The 26,255-nt window shown below is 44.9% G+C and overlaps 1 protein-coding gene across 2 annotated transcripts in view; it reads right to left on the minus strand.

The window, feature by feature from the left end:
• Positions 1–6,933: 6,933 nt before the first annotated feature.
• SOBP (sine oculis binding protein homolog) overlaps positions 6,934–26,255 on the minus strand; it is a 117,737-nt gene continuing 98,415 nt past the window's right edge. For both annotated transcript variants that reach the window (XM_065834292.2, XM_065834291.2), the window contains 2 exons: positions 23,172–25,126; positions 6,934–8,893 (listed from right to left, as the gene is read on the minus strand). In XM_065834292.2, coding sequence (XP_065690364.1) covers positions 23,174–25,126 — 1,953 coding nt within the window. In that variant the 3' untranslated portion in view covers positions 6,934–8,893; positions 23,172–23,173. The remainder of the gene's footprint in view (positions 8,894–23,171; positions 25,127–26,255) is intronic.

Here is a 26,255-nt window from a genome sequence, read left to right on the forward strand (position 1 = left end):
AAGAGCATAGATTTAGATTAGATGTAAGGAAGAAGTTCTTCCCCATGAGGGTGGTGAGGCACTGGAACAGGCTGCCCAGAGAAGCTGTGGATGCCCCATCCCTGGAAGTGTTCAAGGCCAAGTTGGATGGGGCTTTGAGCAACCTGGTCTAGGGGAAGGTGTCCCTGCCCATGGCAGGGGGGTTGGAACTAGATGATCTTTAAGCTCCCTTCCAACCCAAGTCATTCCATGATTCTGTCAAATTCTCCTGGATTTTCCTATGAGAGGAAATGTGTCTGACTGATAGTGTGCAGCTATCAGACACAAGGAAAATTATCTAATTTATAGCCAGTATTGAGAAAGCTACCAGCAGCAGAATAAAATAGTTCTCCATATGGTACAATAAAGCTTCCAAAAACTATAGTTAAAGAAAACAACAATGCTTGTAGAGAAATTCTCCTTTTGTGTGTCACATAAGGGGTTACAGCAACAAGGCTGGTAAAGACTCACAAGAAGAAATGATGCCTTTGATTGTCTTATATGAATTTATAGGCTTTATGTACGGGATTACAAGTATTAGATGCATCTTTGTGCTAACAGGGCTCATGTTTTGAAGTACAAGAAAACTCTACAGTTACATTCTGTGGAGGCTTTGGGACACAGTTTGCCAAATGGAAAAACATTTGGAGGTTTGGAAAAATCTTGCACATCAATTACTAAAGGCACGAAGCGCCTGAAAGATGGATGAAATCAGAAGCCAAGGAAAAGCAGCGTGTGTGCCAAGGAACAAAAAAAAACATGTAATGATTTCTTTTAATGACTCTCCTGCAAAATGGAGAGCAAGCTTCCAGGGCATGTCATATTCTCATAAAAGCAGCTTGCCTGGGTGATGAGAAATACCCTGTAAGTGGTCAAACCGAGACCCAATTTTTCATCCTTTCTGCACGTAGCTCTCCATTGATTATGTTAAGTGCTACCCACTGGTTAAAAACACAGCAAGCTCATTGTCTCTGCCTGTGGCAAAGGGCAGCTACACACTTGCTAATTTCCTGATTTATGACACCCTATAGAAGGAATTGAAATTAGGCACATGGCGGGGTGGGGGGGTGTGTGTGGGGGAACGGGGATGGACAGACACACTGTTAAAACAGAGGGAGATCAGGAAGTTTGTGATAAAGAAAAGGCAGGCTCTGGTCTGAAATGTAATCTCTCTTTTGGCTTGAAGTAAACCTGCTCCTTCAAGGCTATGCCATCAACAGGGCCTGGCTCAAGTTTCACCACTAAATCTGAGTCAACAATCTCTAATCTGGACACCGGGCTCAGGATCCAGGCTCAAGTTGCAGTTGGAAGCAGACAACAGGGACACAGGGAGGTGGGGGCCACGGGGAGAGGAGGAAAAAGACAATCTTTGTTTCTCATTTGATTGTCCGCACAAGGCTGAACACAGGTCATGTGTCATTTTTTTTTTGTCATCTCCGAGATAAAACTTCACACCTCTCTGGCCTTGAAATTGCCTTCCTGACACTTATATTAAGTACGGAAGATATACGTCCGAGAACGGGGGACATAAGTTTGCGGAGCAGCTCAGATTTGGAGTTCTTTTCATCTTTCTGACATGTGATACCGTGACATAAGCTGCCTGCAGTGGGGTTGCTATGCAGATATACAGTTTCTGAAAAGTTACACCAGGAAAACTAAAACCTACCGATGGATTTAGCATTTCACAAAGAAGCAGAATAAAATGGGTAGCAGTTAAACTCAAAAGCTAGAAAAGGTGAATTAAACTTTCATGAAAACAATCTCCCTAAAAAAAAAAAAAGAAAAAAAAAAAGAAAAAAAAAAGGAAGGATCAATAAGTACAAAAGTATCTCATTGCATTCCTAGACTTTGGGCTGCTGGCTTAATCCCGCTACTGTATATAATAAAGGAGACCCCGTGTGTTTAATGGCAGGGAGAGAAAGAAGGGGGAAATACTTGGGTACTGTTCCCCTTAATTTCACCCTCTTCTCCCCTCTTTGTTGCTGCCTCACCATGATTTTATTTTGAAAAATAAAGACTAGAATAAAAAATATGTTGTCTGAGGCTTCCAGCCAAAAATGTGCCAGCACTTTCCCTTCTCACCCCACCCCCCCAAACTCCTTAGGCCAAAAGCCTTAACAAAAGCTGTTTTCTGTTTGGAAGATCTCTGGGTCCTTCGCTCTCTTTCCTAACCCCTAACACAGGAAATGATTTTATAATTCACATTATTAAGGAATTCGACTCACGCTCCCCCTCCTTTCCCGCCCCGTTCCCTGGATGTCGACTGACAATAAGCCTGCGGGCTGGCACCCGTCCTCTCTGACCCGTTTGTGTCAGCTCCTCTACCTGACCCTGCCCGTAAATCATCCCTCCGGACTGCTCTCGCGGGTGGGCGGCAGCCAGCTTTCCCCAGCATCCAGCCGCGCTTCAGTGCTTAGGCTTATGCTTAGCAAGATACCTGCAAGCTAAGTAGTGGGAATGGCTGCTCCCAAGTCTCCCCCCAAACATTATGTTTCATGTACGTGGTAATGCTTGTCATGCCAAAGACCATGTTAGCGATTGGGAGGCAATAAATCAATCACCCTTGGCAAGAACTGAAAAGCACGTCTCCTGAGGTGCTCCAGAAGGAGAGGGCAGGTAATCATAGGATCAAAGAATGGTTTGGGTTGGAAGGGACCTTCAAAGGTCATTTAAGTCCAACCCCTGCAACGAGCAGGGACATCTCCAACTAGATCAGGTTGCTCAGAACCCCATCCAGCCTGGCCTGGAATGTCTCCAGGGACAGGGCATCTACCGCCTCTCTGGGCAACCTGTGCCAGTGTTTCACCACTCTCATTGTAAAAAATGTCTTCCTCATGTCTGGCCTGAATCTCTGCTCCTTTATTTTAAAACCATTACCCCTTGTCCTGTTGTAAGATGCCCTGCTAAAAAGTCTGTCCCCATCTTTCTTACAGGCCACTTTCAAGTACTAAAAGGCTGCAATAAGGTCTCCCTGGAGCCTTCAGAGTGGAGGGACAGAATCAACTCCCTCAGCCTTCTGGCCACACTCCTTTTGATGCAGCCGAAGAAACACCTGGCTGCCTGGGCTGCAAGTGCACGTTGCCAGCCCAACATCATACAACAAATGCGGGGCAGGCCTGCTCGTGCAAGCTTGCCAGCCTGACCTGCTTCCTTGCTCTAAAGCTGTTTGGGTGGTGGCTCCAGTGTGGTGGCCCCAGGGATCTCTGCAGCTGTCCACCCTCCCTGCCCTGCACTGCTGAGGCCCCTGGCAGTGTGGAGGTCCATGGGGCTGTGATGTGCTGAGGTGGACCACGACAGTCAGCTGAGGGAAGGCTCCCTTTGCTTCAGAGATGGGTTCTGTAGTGGGTCAGTATTTGCTGCAGCAACTCTGAAGCCATTTTGGGAGCAGCAGCAGACATCCGTGTTCTAGGAGAGAGCCTAGAACTCAAAGGCTATGTTCCATCTTCCTGGCCCTGTGGATGTCATATTCACATCTCTTCCATGAGGAGTGAAGAGCACCTCTCCTGCCTTTCTTGGTATAGCTCATGTCCCAGTGGGCAGTCCAGGACAGATTATATCTCATCAATCTTGGCCTGGACATGGGAAGGGATGAGAGCCTCTATCAATGCCTCATTTTGCATGGGCCCATGTGGGCTTGATTCTTTCAGATGGAGGAGGGGAGTGAAGCTGATTCTCCCAGCTCCTCAGCAAGCCCCCAACCACAAAGATTTTCTAGAAAAGAAGTTGGTGTTACTTCTTCCTCAAGCCTTTTTATTTTACTAAATAGGTCCAGCAAGGTACTTCAAAGAAAAAGCTGGCCTGCTGAGAGGTAGGAATCACAACATATCTCTATCCTCAGCCATTGTATCAGCTAATAATAACCAAGCTTTCCTTCCCAAGTTTGGGCAGTGTCCCACTTGCAACACAGGCTGTCTGGGTGCCAGTGAGCTGTAGGTGAAAACTAGGTGCCTGGGCATTTGATGTAGGGACACACCACTTTTAGATGCTTGCATCATGTATAAGGAAAGGTCCTGGTCACCTGGCTGCCTCTCTGTGTCTTACATGTCCTTGGAAAACTACTTCAGTAGAGTGACGGGTGAAATGGCTGGGACACTCATTTGCTCCAGTAGATAGGTGATGCTTTAGACACCAGGGAAGAGCTTCAAGAAAAGAGACTGTCAGCAGCATAAGTTATTCTTTTTTTTGCCTCATGGCTGTGTCATTTCGTCACAGTGTCACAGAAGTTCAAGTCCCAACAGGTCTTGAGTGGTCACCGTGGCAGGATGAGGAGCACTCCTGCATCAGAGAGCCCATCTCCTTGGAGGTGCTGCAGCACCCTGCAGCCAGCATCCATCACACTTCTGAGGGGCCACGCTCCCACCGTTGCTGGAAGAAAACAGCCAGGAGCTGCTGTTCAGCTGTGTTTTTCACAGCTCTGTGTGTTTTGCTGGTGCATCTTATGCTTTGTGGAAAATCTTCCAGTAGCACTCAAGCTAGCATTGCATTTCTTTGCCCGGTACCATGTGAACGACAGGTAAAGTGTGCAGGCCTATTTAAAGCTGTTCTACCCATTTCAAAACATTTGAGCTGTTACGTTCAAAACAAAGCAGTTTTGACTTGATTCCCGACTCTCTCTTTCTGTGCCTCTGTTGTGCACCTGTGTGTAGATACTGCCCAAGTACCACCTTCCTGTACTCAAAGATCCCAAACATCAAGTCAGCTTTGGGTGGGAGTGGAAGGCAAAGCAAATCAAGGGGCCGTTTCTTATTCTGAATTACACCTCTGTAAATCCAGAGCAATTCCAGGGGAGTCATCCTGCACCAGCACCAGCAAATTGGTTCTTAGTTTTAAGCATAGGATGTTTGTCATAGTTGTTATTAAATGATGCCTTTACATATTCCAGGCCTGTTTTTAAAACAAAGGCAATGAAGTTAGGGCATCCAGTTCTATATATGGACACTCCAAATGGCACTGAAATGCCTCATGCATGTGTTTGGCTGAGTGCTGATTTGAGTGTCCAAATATGGACCTCAGAATGGGATATCTCACTTGGATAAGCATCTTTGCAAATTTGGCGTGCAGCACTTATTTGAACAAAGCAATTTTTATTTCTGTCATTTATCACAGAGAAAGCACAAAATGTTTTCATTTTGAGGGACTTTCTTGTTCATGTTGGGCCACTCAAATACTGAGGTGTAGTACTGAAAAAAAATAAAGCCCTCAAAATCATCTAAGACAACACAAGAGGTAATTGATGCAGAGTGTCTGCAGCACGCAGACCCCCTCTTGTTGCAAGGGCAAAATTCTCATTGACATCAAGAATTCGGTGCCAGCAGAAGGACCCATGCGGCTCGATCATGGCCAACTCCCCTCTACCCAGCAGTGCAACAAGATCCACGCTGGGCTGGCTTACAGACCTGAGGCAAAGGTGCCTCTCTCTGCTTGTGAAGAGAGTCTCTGCATCTTGAAACTGCAGGTGTGCAAGAGCTGGACTGATGGCTGTTGCATGCAAGAACCTTTGCCTGTATCTCCCAGTGCATCAGGATTTTCTTTGTCTGTCTCCTCGGTGGCGAGTTCTCCGGGAAAGAGCTTGGCTTGACTATTAGGTCTTAGTGCGTAATAAATAATGCCGGCAGTGAGCAAGCACTGTTCTACAAGCCTTTGCTGGGTTCCCACTAATTGCGAAGGACCTTCTTACATCCTTTGTGTAATTCTATTCATTTTGTTGGCATCGTGCAAGGGATGGATTTGGCCTCAAAAATAAAGCAGGTTTCTTTTGCATAATGTATTGTACCATTTGGTCTACATTTTGCTGAAGGTTTATGTGTACTTGGAGATTTCTGGCCAGATATGCAGCTGTAGATATTTTAAAATAGCAAACAATGAACTGATTCAACTGTCCAAAGCAGTTGTTCAGATTCCGAATGTTGGGGTAAGATGTTAAGAAAGTGTAAGGCGGGCAAATTTTCAGGAAAGCTAAGGTAAGTTTGTGATCAGTGGAAATGCACGAAGGCAGTTCCAGCCTACATCGCTTTCTCTACCTCTGCTGTCCTGATGATTTTTGACAAGCTGATTCTGTTTCTGGAAAAAAAGCAGCTCATGAGAGAGAAAGATTCCTCTAAAGAGTCTGTTGTTTTTCAGAAGAGTGAAAATGTGTGCTAACAATTCTGGACCACTGACAAAAGCAAAATCAATACACACGGCCTTCATTTTACAGCCAAGTTCAGATGAATAAATAGAGATGCAGCAAGCTGTTTACTCGGGAGACAAGCTTTGCTGTACATGCCCTTCCAAGCAGGCACGCTTACGCTGTTGTTTGCCTTACACGGCTGGTTAATGAAATCAGTCAAACAGTTACAGAGCTCACCGGACATGTCAAAACCCTCCATCAGCAGCACTGCCTGTGCTGGCCAAGAGCTGGGAAGCAGATGCTGTTGTCCGAGATAGCTCAGGGCATGCAGATATGTTGCTGTTGCAGTTTTGGGGGCACCTGGGGGAGAGGCTGTTGCTTTGAAGAACCTAGGCTTGATTTCAGGGGGAGCTCATGGATAGAAAACCCACATCCTTACAAAAGGGCAAGCAGAACATGCCTGGTACACAGCCCCAAGTGCAGCAGGAGCAAACTGCGGTGAAATGAATGAAGCTGCAGGCGGTGCATCCATCCAGGGCTCTTCTCTGAGATCAGGACCTCACTCTGCACTGTGCTACCTGTGGGGCTTTTTCCCCCCATGCCTTAAACACCGCAGAAACCAGGAGCCAGTGAGGGAGGAGTGAAAATGGAAGGGACATAGATATATACAGCCTCGAAGAACACTTACATATATTTTTCGAAGACTTCAGGCCCAGTTTTGTTTGATCTTTGACCAGGCGGGTAGATGAATGAATAAATGCATGCACAAAAAGCAAAAAACATAATAAAACAACAGCACATTTAAGTGCATTTTTTTTCTTGGAGATTTATTTTGTTTTAATAAATCTGACACCAGTCAGGGAGAGAGAAAAGTGTTGCAAGCCCAAAAGGAAAGCAGAGCACACTGATGGTGCTGCAGATTCTTGCTCTCATGAAGATGTTTCATCAGTAGCTCTTTGAGCTCTCTCCCCAGACTCAGGAGTTGTTGGATTCCACCCCCCCACCCTCCCTGCCTTTTTTTTTTCTCTTTTTTTGTTTGTTTGTTTGTTTTTTTTAAAAAGCGAGCTTACTCGCCCGGTGTGTTTTCCAAGCTTTCACAGCTCTAATAAATAAGGAGCACCTGTAAAACAGTAGCTTGACTTAAGTGAATCTGTACAAAGGAAAATATAGAAATACAGTATATACATAGTGCTCATAGTGCACCATCACTACAAGGCTCTGGTTCAACTGACTCTGCTACCCTGCTCCCAACACCGCTGCCACACTGCTCCTGCAAACTGCCCCTCACTTCCCCGCAGCAGCCTTATAGAAAAGGTGTACTCTGAACACTCGAGAGTGAACAATTGCTTTATTCGAGTTAGTAAACAGTTACACTGAATCACAAGGTGATCTGAAATTTTTTTTAAGTTTTTTTTGTTGTTGTTTTTGATTTTTTTGTGGGGTTTTTGTGGGGTTTTGTGTGTTTTTTTTTCTTTTATTTTTTCTTTTTTTCCTTTTTTTTATTTATTTTTTTTTTAATTATTTGTCAGAATGGGATACTCCACGACTCTCTTACCAATTCAGTGCCAGTATAACATGCTCTAGTGTACTTTTGGACTCTTGGCTACAACTGTACAAGTGCACACAAGTAAATTCTACCCTGTTATCCTCCACCGACTGATCGAGGATCGAATTGCACATTTCTCTTAACCATGACAGGAGAAAGCAAACAGTGAAACAGAATCATGGGGGATCTTTCTCACTTTACCCTTGTTTTCATTGGTTTGTCCATACCATTCTAATTATCATGAAAGGGCTATGCATATGGAGAGATTGTCTCACTGCCTTCCTGGATCACTGAAAACCATCAGGGTTGAAATTTCATCCAAGTCTTTCGTGACGCCCAGCAAATATTCCCCTCAGATTATTTTACACCTTGAGGGAATTTTGGTCTTTAGTTCAACACTCTTGCTCTGTTCCCAAACGGGGCGCTATTTAGGGGAATTTAAAGAGAAAGCTGAGAAGAATAAACATTTACTGAGTTCTCTTGGCATTCAGTCTCTGAAAAACCACAGTATAAACTATTCATGCTGCTTCTTACATCTGTCAAATCAAAAATTAAAAGCCATAAAAGTGTAACACTGAAAATATGGCATTAGAAAGGATAAAGGTGGCCTTTGTAAAAATAACAAGGAAAGTATATTAGCCAATAAAATATTCTAACTCTTCATTTAAAAGTGCATCATGGGTAGGACAGAGATGACTCTGAAGCGTTGCTACTCCAGTATTACCCCTTTCCCCCATCAAAACTTGAATAGGTCCAAAACCATACAATGCAAATCACGATTCTTAGTGTAGCAGCAAAACCACAGCAGTTTTTTTCAAAAGGAAAAAAAAAAAAATCCGTATCGTTGTCCAGTCTCAAATATCTGAATTTTGAAATCAGAGAGGGAAAAGTACCTACGTTGGTCCGTGTGGTTTTTGAAACCAGGGTGAAAAATCCCCCCCAGCAAGAAACCAAGAGGAAAAAGTGTTCCTTGGAGGAGAAGAGGGGTGGTTGCAGGAATGCTGAGCACACTGTGTGGGTCCATGATGTGCTGTCTTCTGGGTCAAAGGCACCCGTGGGACCGAGGCTTCCTCGGTGGGGCTTCGTGACAAGAAGCTGCTTTCTTTGCTGGACTTTTAGCCAGAGGGGGTGGTGAGCGGACCAGCTGGTGTCATTCGGTGGAGTGACGTGGTTTGCTCTGCTCCCTTTCTCCATGCAAGGTACCCTGTTGGTGAGCGTTCCTGCAAAGTAGACAAGGAGAGGTGGTCAGGGTGAGCAGCAGGAGACTCATCGCAGGCAGCTGGGCACCGCCTGAGCTTGCACGTAGCCTCACGCTGGGCCGGCAGCTGGGCAGAGACACAAGCCACAAGCCCACTGCTTCGGCCTCGGCTGCCCCTCCTGCCGCAAGGGCCATTGGTACATGCAGCCTCTGAGGTCACTGGAAAGGAAGATGGGAGAATTCCTGCGATAAAAAAACTGCAAACTGATATAATATTAGTTCATTCTCCGGGTTTCATAGAGCACCTACAAGAGTATGGTTGAATAATGATACTTTGCAATTATACAGTACCCCTTGATCTCAGTGTGCTTTAAAGAGCTGGGATGTACCCCTCTCTGCATGGCACAGGCAGAGAAGTGGAGTCAAGTGAAGGAGAAGCATTTGCACCAGGACATCACAGCATCTGGGATGGGATGGGATGAGGAACACCGCACATACTGAGGCTCCCCAGAGGCACCTCACTGCACGGGCTGGTGTGCAGCTCCACGGGGCTGATCAGTCACAGAGAAACTGGGATGGCACCTGGAGACAGCTTCACTCTCACATACTACACATCTCCCACTAACAGACCTAACTCTGTAGGTACTATCCAGGCTATGCGTGCAAACCAAAGATGCCCCTCTTGGCCTTTCCCCAAATCCATAGTCATACAAAGGACACATGGATGCTCAACACAGCAAAACAGAGCCCCAGTCTCCTTGGTCCTCTCTCTTAGGATGGTCTGCAATCAGTCCTGTACCACCACCATAGCAGCTAAAGTGCCAGGGGGTCACAACCAGCAGAGCATGGTTACTGACACTGCCTAGCATGACAAACAGAATTCAAATAAAGACATTTTAGGACTCAAACCAGAACTAGCCATTACTCTCACTGAGGTAAACTTTCACCAAGATCTGATATTTTCAGTGTTGAACACATAAATTTCCATGGACCACGTGTGAGTTGAGAACAAAACTCTCCAGATCCTGGTAGAGCAGATCATAGAATTTAACTTTCTAGTTTTCCCCTTCTTCTATCTCAGTCCTCATTTTCAGGTCCATTTTTCTTCTGTAATCTGACCAGGTGTACTAACCACTTTTATTTTCTTCTTCTCACTTTTTAGAACAGAAAAGGGATGCATCCCACAGGACTTATTCTGATAACTCTCTTCTGAAGCCCATCAGTGCTTTGACTGGGTGAACAAGACTGGAGCAAACACAGTTTTATTGATCTGAAGCCTTCAGAAAGCTGCATGATAGCTCTCCTAAAATAAGGTGAGCTTTGCCAGTACTGAGGGGCAAGGTCACAAACATCTTTGGAATCAGGCTATTGAAAACCCAAATCACCTTCTTATCAATCTAATGCAACTAACAACACCCCAGTGGTTATAAGCTCCTGATGCCTTGGTTTATCTAGATGCTACTGGGTGATATGCCATGGACTCACGTGCTTCTGCTTCCCTTGTCATTTGACCATGTAGATGGCCTAGCAAGGACTGTCCTCTTTCTCTACACAGCATGGGTTAGACTCTGTCTCCTTGGATGGGATCTGCTGTCCCCTAAAGATTCAGACTGAAACTCTGAACTACTTATCAGCCTCAGTTTTGCTGCTAGGTCACATCTTCCTCCTCACATTGGCTCCTCTGCAATCCCTCTTGTCACTGCATATCCCCCTGCCAAACCTCTGCCCTTCTCCAAGCAGAGACGGGAAGGCACATTGAATATGCTGACAAGCATAAACTCTCAGAGCATGGACACCACAATATCTAGATTAAGGAGTAACATTTGGGCTTTCAGGCAACGTGCCCAGCAGGATGAGCAGCATTGTGTGTACAGAGATCTGTGGACAAGAACTAGACTGAGAACTGGGATGTATCCACCTACTAAGTACTCCTCATAAAGTACACGACTGCTTTCTGTCACTTTTTGGCTTGAAATCTTGCTCTGAGATTAACTAAAAAGGGAAGCAGATAAAATCTGTAACGTCTGTACGAAACTTCGCTCCACACTTCAGGTATTTTGCCTGCTCCTCTCTTTGCATCAACAGAAATGGATTTCCATCTCTTGCTAATCAGTCTCAAATGGCATGGCACAGCACAGACTGATAAGGGATTTGGGAGAGAGGGCATAAAGAAGTTCACTAGCTCTCAGTGCTCTCTGCCTGGAGCAGTCAGTTAGTTTTCTAAGTCCTGTCTCTTTTCCCTCTACTGCAGATAGACTCGGTGTAACAGCCTGTGCAGACTGGAGAGAAGGATCTTCCCTGCTGATTGTCTCACATGGCAGTCACGGCGTTTGATGGACGCATCTTTGTAGCGATCAAGTGACAGAATAAAAATCCATATCAGGCATAGTATGCAAAGTTTTATGAAGAAATGAGAACACATTAGTCATCACCACTTCACAGTTAGATATTATACACCTCGTGCCAACACCACTGTGCGTGACCACCACAATAAAGTCAGCTATTTATATCTCCCCTAAAAAACAAATTACTTTTTAGAAGAGCAACATATGCTCTTCACCCCAGCTGAACTTGCCTTCAACACACATCAAATATTGCTGATCGGGGAGGTTTAGACTGCATATTAGGAAAAACTTCTTCACTGAGAAGGTTGTCAGGCACTGGAACAGGCTGCCCAGGGAAGTGGTGGAGTCACCATCCTGGAGGTATTTAAAAGACGTATAGATAAGGTTCTTAGGGACATGGTTTAGAGCTGAATTTGGCAGTGTTACGTTAATCGTTGGACTTGACGATCTCAAAGGTCTTTTCCAACCAAACAACTCTTATGGTTCTATGGCATGGCTTGGACCTGTATGCAAACAGACACACACACGGTTTTTCCATGGTTGCTTCCCCCTCATTCTGCACTCCATTGAGCATTTCTGTCTCCAGATTCACATCTTATTGTTCAGAAAAAAAATAGAGTGGGTGAGGAGGGCTGAGGCAACCATTGATGTGGGCTGGCATGGCAGAGTTTCCATCATTTAGCACAGCACTTAATTCACCCAGACAATGAATGCTGATGTGCTGAAAGAGGCCTAGTTCATCTGGGACATGCATGGCCCTAGAGTAAAGGCACTGCAATTATTTTCTCAGGGAAACTGCTCTGGAGATAAACCACAAGAGCGTAGCTAAAGTCAGCATGGGAGCAAGTTCAGCCCTGGAAACACTCTGGAATCATCTGTTACTTGTAATAGTTCTGTAATTTATTTATTTTTTTTAGAAAAAGCAATTCTTAAAGCAGTTCAAGCTTCTTCATTAAAACCTTCGATTTTAAATATTTGATAATTTATCTTTCCATGAGCTAACTGAAGGGATGCCACATTGCAAGAGTCAGGGGAGGTCTTTGGCACAAATGGGATAACAAGCAGGGTCCTTAAGCATCAACCCTTGACTCCAAAGGTGATGTTTTCCTTCTGCTCTGGTCTTGTAAGCTACAGATCCTTCCCAATTTTGGGTCAGACATGTAACTCGGGCTTTCCCGCCTACTGAAACACGAGCTGTAACCTGAGCAGACATTGTGACTTCCAAGAATGCACTGGAGAAGAGGCTTGGGATTTGTCTTCCTTTTATGCCAAGGCAGAAGAAGTGATAGGGACAGCTTAGTCACCCTCTACTCCACCCTGGTGAGACCCCTTCTAGAATATTGTGTCCAGTTCTGGGCCCCTCAGTTCAAGAAGGACAGGGAACTGCTGGAGAGAGTCCAGCATAGGGCAACAAAGATGATTAAGGGAGTGGAGCACCTCCCTTATGAGGAAAGGCTGAGGGAGCTGGGTCTCTTTAGTTTGGAGGAGACTGAGGGGTGACCTTATTAATGTTTATAAATATATAAAGGGTGAATGCCACCAGGATGGAGCCAGGCTCTTCTCAGTGGCAAACAATGATAGGACAAGGGGTAATGGGATCAAGCTGGAACACAATAGGTTCCACTTAAATTTGAGAAAAAACTTCTTCTCAGTGAGGGTGACAGAGCACTGGAAAAGGCTGCCCAGGGGGGTTGTGGAGTCTCCTACTCTGGAGACATTCAAGACCCTCCTGGACATGTTCCTGTGTGACCTCATCTAAGTGTTCCTGTTCCGGCAGGGGGACTGGACTAGATCATCTTTTGAGGTCCCTTCCAATCCCAAACATACTGTGATACTGTGATACTGTGTGACTCCATGACTGAGTTGTTGCAGGGATGCACCAGAGGCTGTGCTTGCAATTGTATCTAGTCGCCTTGTAGGCAGGAAAGGACCTTGAGGGAGAAACATAAACCTGAAAGCAAAAGGTCTGTTGTGTGCTGACTCCTGTTTCCCTGTATCTAGTCCTAGAAAAGCCTTGGGGGAAATTTCACCAGTTTACATCTACATTTGGCCCCTTGCTGGTACATGTAGTACCATCTCTCACTAAACTCATTCCATGTAGGTTAAAATGAACCATGGAACTAGCTAGTGAAGTCAGGAACAGGAATGTATGTCATCATACCCTTGTTATATAGCAAGGAAATGGAGGAAATACAGTTCCAGGCTCTCCTTTGTGTTCCTGCATGGCCCAAGGGAAAATCACTTTTTAAAAAGAGGGAGCAAAGAACTCGCCACTGTGGAAGAGACCCTGAGAGTCACCAAGAAGTTGTGGGGTCCATGCTCCTGGATTTACCAGGCAGCCAGTTCACTGAAGAGAAACGAGAGAAAAATAAAGCCCTCTCTATCTCTTTTAAAATCAGTGACAATTGTTCAAACCCCTGCTATCCAGCAGCAGAGTCTGCTCTTGACTGCTGTGTCCCAGCCTCAGGCTTCGCAGCAGGGATACAGCACAATGCAAAGCGAAAAGTAGTTTCTTCCCTCCCTTATACAACTCTATAGACAGTGCTCCCCCAAAACCGGAGAACAGTCTAGGCCTGGGTAAGCATCCAGCTCTTCTCCACAGCCAGTGGAACCAGGTTTCCCTAAATTCAGCAGAGAGCACCCACATGCTTGGGGGAGAATGGCTTGGGCTGCTGTAAATCCTCTGCTGCACCACAGCACCAACACGATTTCACTGTCCAACCTGCTCTGCACAGACCCAGGGGACACGGCACCTCCTCTCCCATTCAGGTTCAGATTCTCATGGACAAAACAGGTGTCACCAGGAACCCATGCTGCAGTATTTTAAATTTCCATTTCCTTGTGTTCCCATCACTGTCAAGCTTTCTGTGAAAGCAGCTCCCTGCCAAACCGCACTGCTCTCTTCTTTCCTCTCCTTGTGGTACATATGGAGGAGAGACAGGGGCTCGGGAGCTTTAACGCAGGGAGACTAGTGTCCTTGTTCTCCCTCCCCTGCTCAGGAGTGCTGTAGAGCAGGCACTGCCTTAGGTGCTCTGAAAAACATCTGGGAAGAGCCTCTCTATCCACCAGCCATGGAGGGAGGCAGGTGAGACCAGTCTTGGTAGGCTAGGATGAACATTTGGGCTCGGTTCCCCAGATTTCAGCATTGGCACTGCTGTCAGGTTTCTCTGCTGTTGTCATCCTTGCGCCCCCACCTATACCACTTTCTATTTTTCAAAGTGGCAATCTCCCCAGAAACTCTCTGAATATTCTTTTCACATAATTTTTCACCATTTCAAAGAAGTTTCTCATGGTTTAACCTTTTATAGTACAATTTCTCAGCAAGTTCATGCAACTCCCCTTCCCTTTCAATCTGAACGTGAAGCTGATGTGAACTAACGCCCAGCCCCATGGCACCATCCTTCTCCAGGCTTCAACTGACAGGGGGTCTCTGGCTTACATATTGGGGCACTTTGAGGTATGTTTGCAAGTCATACAAAGAAGAAAACACCACCACAGCTCTGGACTTGTAATCTCAGCTGTAGTACCCGCTGTCCCTGGCCATGGCCCCTGTGGCACATCACAGAGCCTGCCGGGGCCAGATCCTGCTTTATCCTGGGGTGACCAGGTATATCTCCACAACAGCAAGGCAGCCCTTTGCCCTCCAGTTAGTGCAGTGCCAGTGTATTGGGCAGACCTGTAAAAAGTTTGCTTTGCCCAAACAATGCTTCATGTACAGCTGCAGCAGAAGATAGATTTTCAACTCATTCTCCCATTCTGCACTGGAATAAAGCTGAAACTTGGCAAAAAAAGAAAAAAACAAAACAAAACAAAAAAACCAACCAACCAACCAACCAAAAAAGCAACCAAAAAAATAAAACAGAAAAACTAAACCAGAAGGAAAACCAAATCCAGACAGTTTCTACACTCCTTTCCTGAAAACTGGCAACCACTGTGATGTGATAACCCTTCTTCAAGCCTCTGATTTTGTCTAATTCAGAATAGAAACTTCGACTTGAATTTCAGCAGTCTCCTGTGGGCCCAAACCACTAGGCTTTTGGCTATTCTGAGGTGCTTCTCAATTTTCTTATCCAAGATGATCTAAATAGCCAGAAAAAAAAAGCAGATTAACTGTGGGCAGCAGTGTGGACGAGGATGAATTGTGAGGCCAGGGTCCTCCTCCTCACCTGGGTTACACTTGGGGCTGGCTCCTTCATCTGAAATGCTATTATTAATTATTACTTTATTATTATTATCAGCAGCATAAAATCTTTTAAGTGAAAAGTTTCAGCATCCCATATGATGAAGCAATCAACATTTTCCCACAAACAGCTCCTCCATCCATCACTGTCCGGGGCTGCATGCCTGGCACCTTGGGGTTTCTCCCCATGCTATTCACAACTCCCCATCCTAGTTCACTACCGCATAAGCAAAAAGGGTTGCAGACTCATCCAAAGGCAAACAGGCATGCTCAGGTGGCCAAAATGCCAGGTAGGTTACACTGTGGGGAGAGGAAGAAGAAAAACCACCTATAACACATAAGGAGTAGACAGATGAGAGCTGACATAGCCTTTGGTGCAGTGCCAGGCACCTTATCCCCACCACCACTGGCCGCTGAGCGACCTGCACTGGACCCAACTGTTGGTTCCTCTATTTTCCACCTCCTCTCCCACGCCAAGAAAACAGGAACAATATTTTTACCACCAAGATAAAGAGTTCAGCAAAAATCAGTAAATTGCTTCAAATAAAACAGAATTGGCATTTTAACTGATCTTTGAAATTTAGGGTCAGAATTCAAATTTTCAGTGACCTCATGATCCATCTTTTCTTTTCCACTTGTGTTCAAGCATTTCTCAATTGGAGAATTCCTCTGGGTTTCTCCCCTAGCTTTGTATAAAAAACTTAGAAGTGGAAGCACAAGTGATTCATGAAAGCTTACAAATATTTGGAGCATAAGCAGACAGTACAAAGCTTTACATTTAACCATGTGGGCTCCAATTAAACAGCTGAAAATTGCTCTAACCATAGGTTTGAATATCAATCGGCCAATGATGGGATGCAGATCTTTCCAGAGAGGCTGATAGTTGCTTCAGTCTGCTCAATCCCTAAAAACTTCTATTTTTATTATTTTTTTTTTTCTAATGTGTGCTTCCACGAAAGGTGATTACATTACACAGTCTGAAAATCCAAAATGGGGACTGCAAGATGGAGTGTAGCAGCTAGCGAGAGCGTCCTTTTGACAAACGCTGTTCAGCCGCTTCACCACTAGATTATTTGTTATTGTAGGTTGGCTCCAATTTAAGACAGTAATGTTTCAGAAACACTTGGAAAAGCAAACCAGCTGCAGAGAGGATATCATTACAAATTGAGACACTTGTTGTACAGGAATACCATTCTTTTCAAATACCAAAAACGTGTCTGGGGAAGTAAAGCCATGCAAATGAGTCAGAGGCAATGCCTCGGCCTGTAACGCGCCCAGGGCCTTCAACTTCCATTAGAAGCACCGAGCGCTGAGTGCGCACAGTACTGCACAGAATAAAGCCCATATATTTAATTAGCTGTAATTTTCACGGTAGAAGCAAATGCTGAATAGTTGAGGGTTCTGCAAAATGTCAGAGGTTACTTCAATTCACGGCTCTCACGAAGTGATCACACACACTTCCCAACACAACCTCTGGTCCTGGGAGGGAAATGCAGCTCGTTATCAAAATAGTGTAAATAAGGCAGTGATTAGTAGGCCTCAGCTGCAAGGCCTTGACTGATGGAGGCACCCAGGAATGTGATTAACTTGCCTGGTTTGCACTATAGAACCTAAAAATAGACATGGAGAGACTCAGCAGGTAATCTGGAAACAAAAAGTGCTTCAGAAAAGCTTGCTTGTCACAGTCTGATTTCCTCCTGATTTCTTGCCCAGTTTTGCTTCTGCTTTGCTTGAATCCCTCACTGCTTTTTTTAACACAAATTATATCTTAAAATCTATTGCTCACTGCTTGATTATGTCCAACTTTTTTGCAACCACAGTCCTCAAAAGTGTTTAGCTCCTTTCAGACCCACTTTCAGGTGTTGCTTGTAATACTGAGAAATAGTTTATAAGCTTCTCACAGTTGCTGAGAGCTCACTGCTACGCAGAGAGGCTGGCCATAGTTGTTGCAGGGTCAAGCTTCACAAAGGCTATTAGGTGCTTAGCTCCTTATCAGATTTCAGCAGCAGACACGTACTGTCCAGGATCTCAGCTTCTGAACGTAAAGGCAATCATTGTCTCAGACAATGTTTTTATAAGGTTGCCTGTCTATTTTACTATGGTCTTTGTTGTTAGGGACTCTGTATTTAATCATGAGTTGTACTTTTTTCCCCCCATAAACATTCCCTGCGCCACTGACTTTGGTAGCTTGACAGCACAAGAACAGGCTGATGGAGAACTAGAGTTTCCCCCTATGCCTGTCTCACACTTAACACTTTTGAATCCAGCCATATCTGCTTTGCGCCAACTTAAATAAGAGGAGCATTAGGCCTTATATGTATAGAAGTGCCTGGTCAGTTTTTAAAGCGTGGCAAAGAATTACAACATGAATGTGGGTTGTAGAAGCTTAGGGTATGGTGTGCATTAGATGCTTATTTCAGTTCAAAAAAATTTCATTTCACAAGACAATTAAAAGTAATAAGGGCAAGTAAGCACTGAAGTGATCTCTGAAGTCAGTGGTCCCAGGTCCTGGGAGCTGTCAAGTAAGCTACCGCCTCCAGGAGCCACAGGCACTGCAGATTCCTGTGGTTCTGTCAAGTGAACCGCGGCATTTTTTGCTGGCTGAAGTTCTGTCCATGTGTTTTGTGTGCCAATAGCCTTAGATGTTCACTACCTTTTCAAATCAGACCAGGTGTAGTTGTTTTCTTAATTGGGTTAAAGAATCACATTTCATATTTGAAACATATGCCCTAGGAGGTTTTGTAGAAAAGCAGGAGGAACCCATCAGAAATCAGCACTCAGCACTGTGCTATTTACTGCCACTGCAATGGAAATTAGTGCTCCCACACTCCAGCAGCAAGGTGTCTGAGCTGAAAGCTACCCTGGAAGTATGTCATTTTATACTTCACCATTTTGAAACCTTTTTTTTTTTTTTTTCCCTGGGAAATCCTTTTTCTGATTTAATATATCTGAGAAGCTATACAGACAATTTTGAAGTACAAAGTCACAGTGCTAGAGCCAGGCAGCTCTCAAGGGTAAAGCTTCAGTTCCAAGCAAATGTGTTTAAGCCTTTGTGGTGTTAACAGCGTCTCCTCTCCCTCTTTGGATAAATGGAAAATTTCTGTATGGTCATAAGAAGATGGGTGAAAGAAAACTTCTGAACCAGAAGAGTAGGTGTTAAGTGTATGAGTCCAATTACTCTGCTGATTCAAATTAGTTTAGCACCAGTGGAACTACATCCAGTTTAAATTAGCTAAAGCTCTGGTCCATAGTAGTGTGTCAACAAAGATGACTAGCATATAAATGTGTTTAAATAAAGAAAATCTGTTTTCAAGTATACCTTTAAGGTCACATTCTGTCCTGATCATAGCAAACAGGACAGGGTAAGATGCTGATAGATAGAAGTAACAGTGACAGGGGAGTGATAAAGACTCTAAAGGCAGAAAGGGAGGTTAATAGCTATGGCCCTTGCCTCAGGAATCCTGACCAGAGCAGGAAATCCAGTGCTGGACCATTATGGGCAGGAGAGCTCACAGTGGGATATATATTACTTCCGCTCTGAACTGGAGTGTTCTGCATGTTGTATATTTTTACGACTACAATGTATGGACCAGACAGCTGGAGGTTTGGGTCTGTAACTCAGCAGATGCTGACCCCAGGACATACGGGTTGGCTCTGTAGGTGGCCATACTCCTACTATTTCCAATACTTCTGGAAGAAATTTTGCTGAATCAAGCAGAAAAACTCCTTCCTTTTCTCACCCCTCTGCACCCAACGATGGATTAGTGAATGCACACACACAGAGAAGCTAGTTGTGAGGTTAGCATGTGCCACTTAATTTTCTAATTTAGTTTACCATAACTATCACGTTAAACCTAAACAGACCTTAGTGTTTTCTTTTATCTGCTTTAGGAAACCTTGACACCAAAACTGGAGGGTTAAAAGTGATCCCACCTGGACATAAGGCGTGTAGGCAGGCAACACTAACACTGCTAATTTTAGAAACTCACATTGCTCAAACTTGAAAAAATAACACTCAATAGAACAGTCTTCCTAGCTTCATTCCTTTATCATAGTAGGACTTTGGCACCTTGAGATCTTTCACCAGTTCTTCAAATTGCATAAAACTAGAACAGCTTGACAGTCCACATCCTGATGGAGAGACTAAACTTTAACATCAAGGGTTATGTTGCTGATTAGCACTTCCAATAATCAAGTAATTGGTACATTAAATAATCCAGAGTTTGGCGACTTGCCTGAAAAGGTCACGCTTGCATTGATTCCTTTTAGAGAGTCCATGTTGCTATTACATGAATTCAATCTGTCTGTCCAGAACTGTAGTGTAAAAATATTTGGCTAATTTCCTTCTTTTCATACAATGTGATGGGAAATAGCATCCAGGACAAGTTGCACATTGGGGCAATATGTTCAGATTTTCCAATTACAGTAGCTGGGGAGCACAAGAGAAAAAGACAATTCTCTGGACTTTCTCGTGTCCCAAGTTAGCATGGCCAGTGCAATCAACACAAACCTCCAATGGCCCAAGCCAATACAAAGCAGCTCCTACCCACTTTGTATTTTATGAGAATTTCCATGAGGCTGGGTGTCTTTCATGAGGGATCCTCCCCACAACCAGACTGCCAAAGGAGTGGGGTTTTACCTCTGTCCCTCCCCAGGCTTGAGCAGGAGGAACTCATGGGCACGGTGGAGGTCAGGGCTGCGGTCAAGAGACTGCACCAATGCTCTGCTCCCCCTGCCCATCCCCTCGGTACAGACATGGGCAGGCTCTGAGCCCTGCTCAGTCTTCACAGACAGAGTGCTGGAAGGCCAGAAACATGAGCAGCCCCCTTGTTCCCCTCAACTGACTATGACTAGCACTAGCAAAAGAGGGGCTCTGCATGAAACCAAAGAGTGCTCACCTCAAATCAATCATCAGGCTGCACGTATCACTTGTATGTGCCTTGAGAGGCTCAAAACCCACCCGCGTTTCACTGAGGTACCCACTGTAATTAGATGGTTATCACACTGTTTATTTCTGCGGAGTATTTTGCGTATCCTTTTTCCCTTGAAGCACACAAGGTTCCCCATCTCACATCTCTTCTGCGCTGAGGCTGCTTCTTTACTTTTTGCTGAGAAAGGAGGGGATGAACACAGACTGACTAATAACCATCACCATGCCATGCTATGCTATTGCACAAACCCCAGAGGCATGGCAGACACCTAGGCTGGGTTTTTTAACTTTATGTGCCTATGAGGACATCTGTCTGTGCCAGTCTCCCTAAGCTTCCTCCACTGCAGGGAGAAATAGGCACTGTTAGGGCACAATTCATCTGAGCTGTCTTAGTTGTTGACTTCAGGATGAGTTCAGCTGTCTCTTTGAAGTGCCTGCTTTTAAAGAGAGTTTAGACAATTAGCTCAGCGGCGTCTTCATTCCAGATGTCTATATTGGGTCAGATTAATCTTGCATGGCAACCTGAAAACTTTCCCGTAAGACAACTCTTACACTGAGACAAAGGAATATATATAATTCTTGGTGAATGGGAAAATGGTTATTCTGGAGGATAACCGCAGTGGTTATTGACATTTAGAGAATACAAAGAGCTAAGGACAATAACTGAGTGATAAAGCACCTTTCTTGTATTTTCAATGCAGCTTGTTCAGTTTGCCCACTTTGTCTGTCAAATACTATCTGTGAAGTGATGTCATTTATAATTGTGTCAACAGGCAAAAATACACAACGTAGTGAAGCCAGACCTCTCTTTGAGTTTAAGACTTTGGCTGTGGATGGCGCTAAGCCCCTCTTGGGATTGGTACCTCAGAGAGCTGGTATTACTGCAGCCTGGATGATCCAGGCAAGCATACGCAGATGCTAAGAACCAGCCTGCCTTTGACTGCAGTGTCAGCTCACAAATGTGCAAGTCTCACTGGCTTGAAACAAACCACAGCTATGGGGAGCTTAAGCAAGGTGGGAAAGGAAGGGTTAAGCATGGCTCTCCTAAAATTAAAGGGATACAGACAAACAGTGGTCTTCTCACTAGATCAAATCACTACCCCTAAGTAAAAGCATGCATACATTTATGAAGAGACAATCTTTCAAGCTCCAAAGGTGTCACACTGGGGTTTGCAATAAAGGTCTCACTGCTGAGACGGACATATAGTCCATCCATACCTCAGGGTATGGTAGGTGGGGGGATCCTCACTAGCAGGGCCTAGGAGTGTGCAAAGATTTTAAATATTCATTTGACTTGTGAGTTATTGTTTATGCTGTTTATTAGTCCAAAAAAGTTATAGTTGTCCTCTGTTCTTACAAATGTATCTTTTAAATGTGTCAGCACATGCCGAGAGCAAAGAATAATGGTTCTGTTCCACTGAAGAAAGTAAATAAACGCTGTTTGTGATCGAGGGAACTATTCCGCCACTTGCAGCCAGAATTGGGAACATGGCGTTAACAAATAAAAAGGGAGTCCTGACTATGCTGCAAGGGAGTCCTGACTATGCTGCGGTGTCTTTGATGGTGCAATTAGCCTGCACTGATCGAGGAGGGAGATATTGCAATGGCCCAGATTCCACAGCATGTGCTGCTATCTACAGCTGTAGGTGCCAAGCCCTTCAAGGCAATATTCGTATTGCACCACTGCAGTCACTATTTGTGCTAGCAGGGACAGGGATTTACTGGAGGCTACAGAATATTCCACGGATTGTAATGAAATCTGGCATGTCACCAAGCCACATCCGGCAAACCATGAGTATTTTACTGCTGAACAGATTTCTTGCAACACCCACCATTTTCCCTTTTCCTGAAACAAGCTTTCCACGCTTGTGAATCTAAACAAATGCAATTACATTTGTTTCTTGCTCACAGGTTTGAAGCAACAGACATACATTAAATTAACAGTTTTATCAAAGTGCTGTTTTATCAGAGGGATTGAGTACGCTGGGAATAGGGGATGAAGGGCAGGGGGTTTCTGCCTGTGGAACACTGTCCTTGGACAAGCCACAGTTGTTGGTGGCCTTACCCATATGGCTGCCTTGCTCTGCAGCCCAACCAGGAATCACAAACATACAACAACCGCAGGGCTGGGCGAAACCTCATCTGCTTTTCTGAGGTGGGAGGCTTGCACCAGAGGCAGATACCTGCGGTCAGAGAGTAAAGCCCCGTGGCCCAGGTCTTGCTGAGATAAGCTACGGCGGGCAGGTCTCAAACAGCAGGCAGTTCTTGAGCACTGATACTCAGTGAAGGAAAGCTCAGGGAGTGGGGGTTCGCTCTCCTGAGAACAGCCCAGCTGAGAACCAGGGTGCGGTCCGGAGTTCAACCAAAGAACGGTGGTTAGAGGTGACCAGTTGTTAAGTCAATTTGATATGAGCTAGCAGGAAGCAGCTGGGTCGTCCTGCTCTATGCTATGCTGTAGGGCAATTTCGATCATCATCATGAAGGCTTGAGTTGCTGCGTAACTCAGCTGGAATAAGTAAGCAGATTAATGGCCCAGACCTAAACCAAGGCAGAAAACCACTGACTTTGACATACACAGAACAATAACTTCACAGTCAGCACCATCACAAAATGTTCTGTGAGCAAAAATGTAATGAGGCTGTTGATGGATGGAGTACTGACAAGTACAGATGCAATACAACACAAAGAACAATATTAAAACATAAATACCATTAGTTTTCTGAAAGTGCTGATAAATTAGAATCTCTATCTTTTTGCTTCACAAAGGCCACACCCACATGAGTTTGATCTCATACCTGAAAATACTCATTCTACTCACACAGAAGGCAGTAGCAATTACACAAACCTTTACTTATTCTGATTTCGAATTCGGAGACACCTCCTTTTCAATGGTGGCTCCAGATCCTCTGGCCCTGTGCTGAGTATTGGCGTTGAGATAATGCATGGCGCAATAGCAGTCTTTTCTGCTGGTTTTGGCACAGGCTGGATCACGCAACCTGTCTTGGGCAGCATCCGCAAAGCATATGCATGGTCCTCGTCTGCTGGATTGTTAAGGTTTGGGTCCTGTTTGTCTCCCCCGGCAAGGGGCTCTTCCCCAGTCTTCTTGCCAGCATCTCCCTCGAGGTGGCAGTTCGATGCACAGTTGTTTTCCTTAACAGATTCCAGCTCGCTCACCGCCAGTTCCTCCGGGGGTTGGGGCTTTTTTGGCTCCTGGGGCGGCTCCGGGTTCTTGGAACCCTCCATGTTCTTCGTGCCATTCACAATGACATTGCACACCGCTGCACCAGCTTCCAGTCCCGGTGTGCCGGAGGCCAAGGAGACGGGACAGCAGTGGGCTCCGTCACTGCACGGTAACGTCTTTGAGTCAACTGGGCTGCAGTTGTCCCTGCAGTCGCTGCAGTTCCTTTTGTCTGAGCTACCAAAAGCCAAATTCACAACACTGTTAGGTTCACGTTCAACTTTCACTTGGGCGTGTAAAGCCCTGTGGATAACATTGTGCAGCCTAGATCGGTGGCCTACTGTTAGGTCTATCACACCATCCTGTGGACCCTGTAGCACACTGGGGAAACCAAATTTACTGTTCACTGGACTACTAGGTCTGACAGTCAAGTCAACAACTTCATTTTTACTGTGCTCCTGAAGCACTTGAGCTTGATTTAGGGACTGGCCTGAGCAGCTCGGTGATGAGTCAGAGGATTTAGATGATCCTTGCTTTGACTCTCGAGGGGATGAAGAGCTATTGGTTGACTTTGCCCCAGGTGTCTCGCTGGAGGTACTCGGAATGAAGCTTTCACCATTGCTGGAGAAGCCATTGGGGGGTTTGGAGTCATTGATGTGAGGGATGGGGATGGGAATGGGGATGGGGACGGGCAAAGGGACGATGACAGGATATGGCACTAGTAGAGTCGGGGGTGGCACCAGCGGGGCGAGGGATGGCAATCCAAAGTTCATCATCTGTGGCATAGGCATAGGACCATTTGGCATCATGCTGACAGGGGGAAAGGGAAGACTGGGCAAAGGAGCTCCAGGAGGAGGAGGCGGCAACAAGCCTGGAGGATTCCCAGGCATGGTTGGTGTTGTGGGGGGATGGATATGAGGGGAAAGCATTGGCCTGTGCATGGGGCTAGAGGTGGGACCCATATTTCTGGGACCACCTGGTGGGGGACCGATTCCAGGAATCATTGGATTTGACAAAGGGCTGTTAGGATTTGAGGCATGGTGAGGCGGCCCACGAATAAATGGTGGACGAATTTGCTGCATAATTTGCTGTTCCATGAATATGGGCAGAGGAACTGGCCCACGGTTTGTCATCACCATGGGAGGACTGCGAGGTGGGACACCAATTGGAGGCACAATGCTAGCAGGTGGCTGGACAGAAACTGGTGGAATATTTGGATTCTCACTGATGGGAATAGGTTTGGGAACTGGCGTGGGGATTTTAGTGACAGAGCAGTTGGCAGTGTCAGACGGAGAGGCAGTGGTAGACGCTGATGGTCCAGGACCTTGAATTTGGCCAGCTGCAGACGCTGGGGATGGGGCTTTTCTCCGAGCATCTGCTAGCGGTATATTCCAAGAATCTGGAGTCAGCAGCTGCACCCCAGTGCCTTCTGCTTTATTTTCGACTGCAGGATGTAATGTACTGCACAGTCCAGCTGGAAGATTGGCCTGTGTCTCTTTGTAGAAAATGTCCATTTTGTACTGATTGAGACATTTTGCACTGCAGAACTGAAGCCTTCTTTCCCCGTCCCCAAAATCCAGATACTCTTTTGTGTGTCTTATGTGCTTACACCAGTCACATACCTACAACACAGTAACAAAATCAAATCAGGTAAGAAAAGCAATCTTCTCTTCACAGTGTTATTTTAAAAGTCATTTTTTCAGTTGCTTTCTAAATACTCACATTATTTTTCTAGCAGAAAAAAAAAATAGTGACGTTTGTGAAAACTATGCGCTTTTTCTCTAAAATTTCAGTGAACTGAATGCCACTCTCTTTTCTAGCTCCAATGATCTCAATTCTACCTTATACAGTACATTATTTATCTTAAAACCATACCACAGAGAAGAATCCTCAGCTGGCATAAACTGTTATAGCACACATATGTAAGTATGCAAAATCCATATGAGTATGGCTGTGATTATTCCTTGGTGGTAATCTAAGCACACCTGTACTGCTTGAGATGCTGTACTACACAAGGAGTATGATAACTGGAAAAGGACTCAGAAAACTGCTGGAAATGAATGCAAACCATTTCTACTAAACTGCACTACACTGCAATATTTAGTACTCTATTAAGGGTATCAAATAGTAAGTAGGGAAAGGCGTAGTATTTTAAAATGGCATCACAAAGCAAAAAGCATCATTCATCCTTTGCCTTTCATTCCAAGACTTGGAAATAGTCAGGACATTTGTGTAAGGTTCGAATAGTCCCAATTTGTGATGTTTTGGCAAGCTGGAATTATTTTCTGAGCTGCCTGCCCACTCCTGTGTACAAGTCACTTTGAGTAAAACTTCTTGGCAAGCAAAGGCCTATTTAGCAACTTTTCAAATACTATGGCAAAAAGTTTGAATTGCAGGCTCATTTTTGTTTTGTTTCTCTGCTTTGCAGTTAATCCTTTTCTGTGTTACTATTGGTGTGGTGGAGGCATAGCCAATTTTTTTTTAAAGTAAGGCTGCAGAACTAATTAAGCTGTGAAAGGTTTTCCCAGTTGTAAACCACTAGACACCAAAGTTCAAAAAATAGTCATTCTAGGCTTCAGAATCCATTACTTCAGAGAAATTATTGTGATTTCATTAACACATTAATTTTGCAACACCAACAGCTCTCACAGATGGTGAAGACATGATCTACAATTCAAATATGACTCTTGTTTGCACAAATGCCTTTCCTTCATATGGCATTTTAAACAAGAATTAATATGAGTAATCTTA

The sequence above is a fragment of the Patagioenas fasciata genome, chromosome 3, assembly GCF_037038585.1.
Source record: "Patagioenas fasciata isolate bPatFas1 chromosome 3, bPatFas1.hap1, whole genome shotgun sequence".
NCBI lineage: Eukaryota > Metazoa > Chordata > Aves > Columbiformes > Columbidae > Patagioenas > Patagioenas fasciata.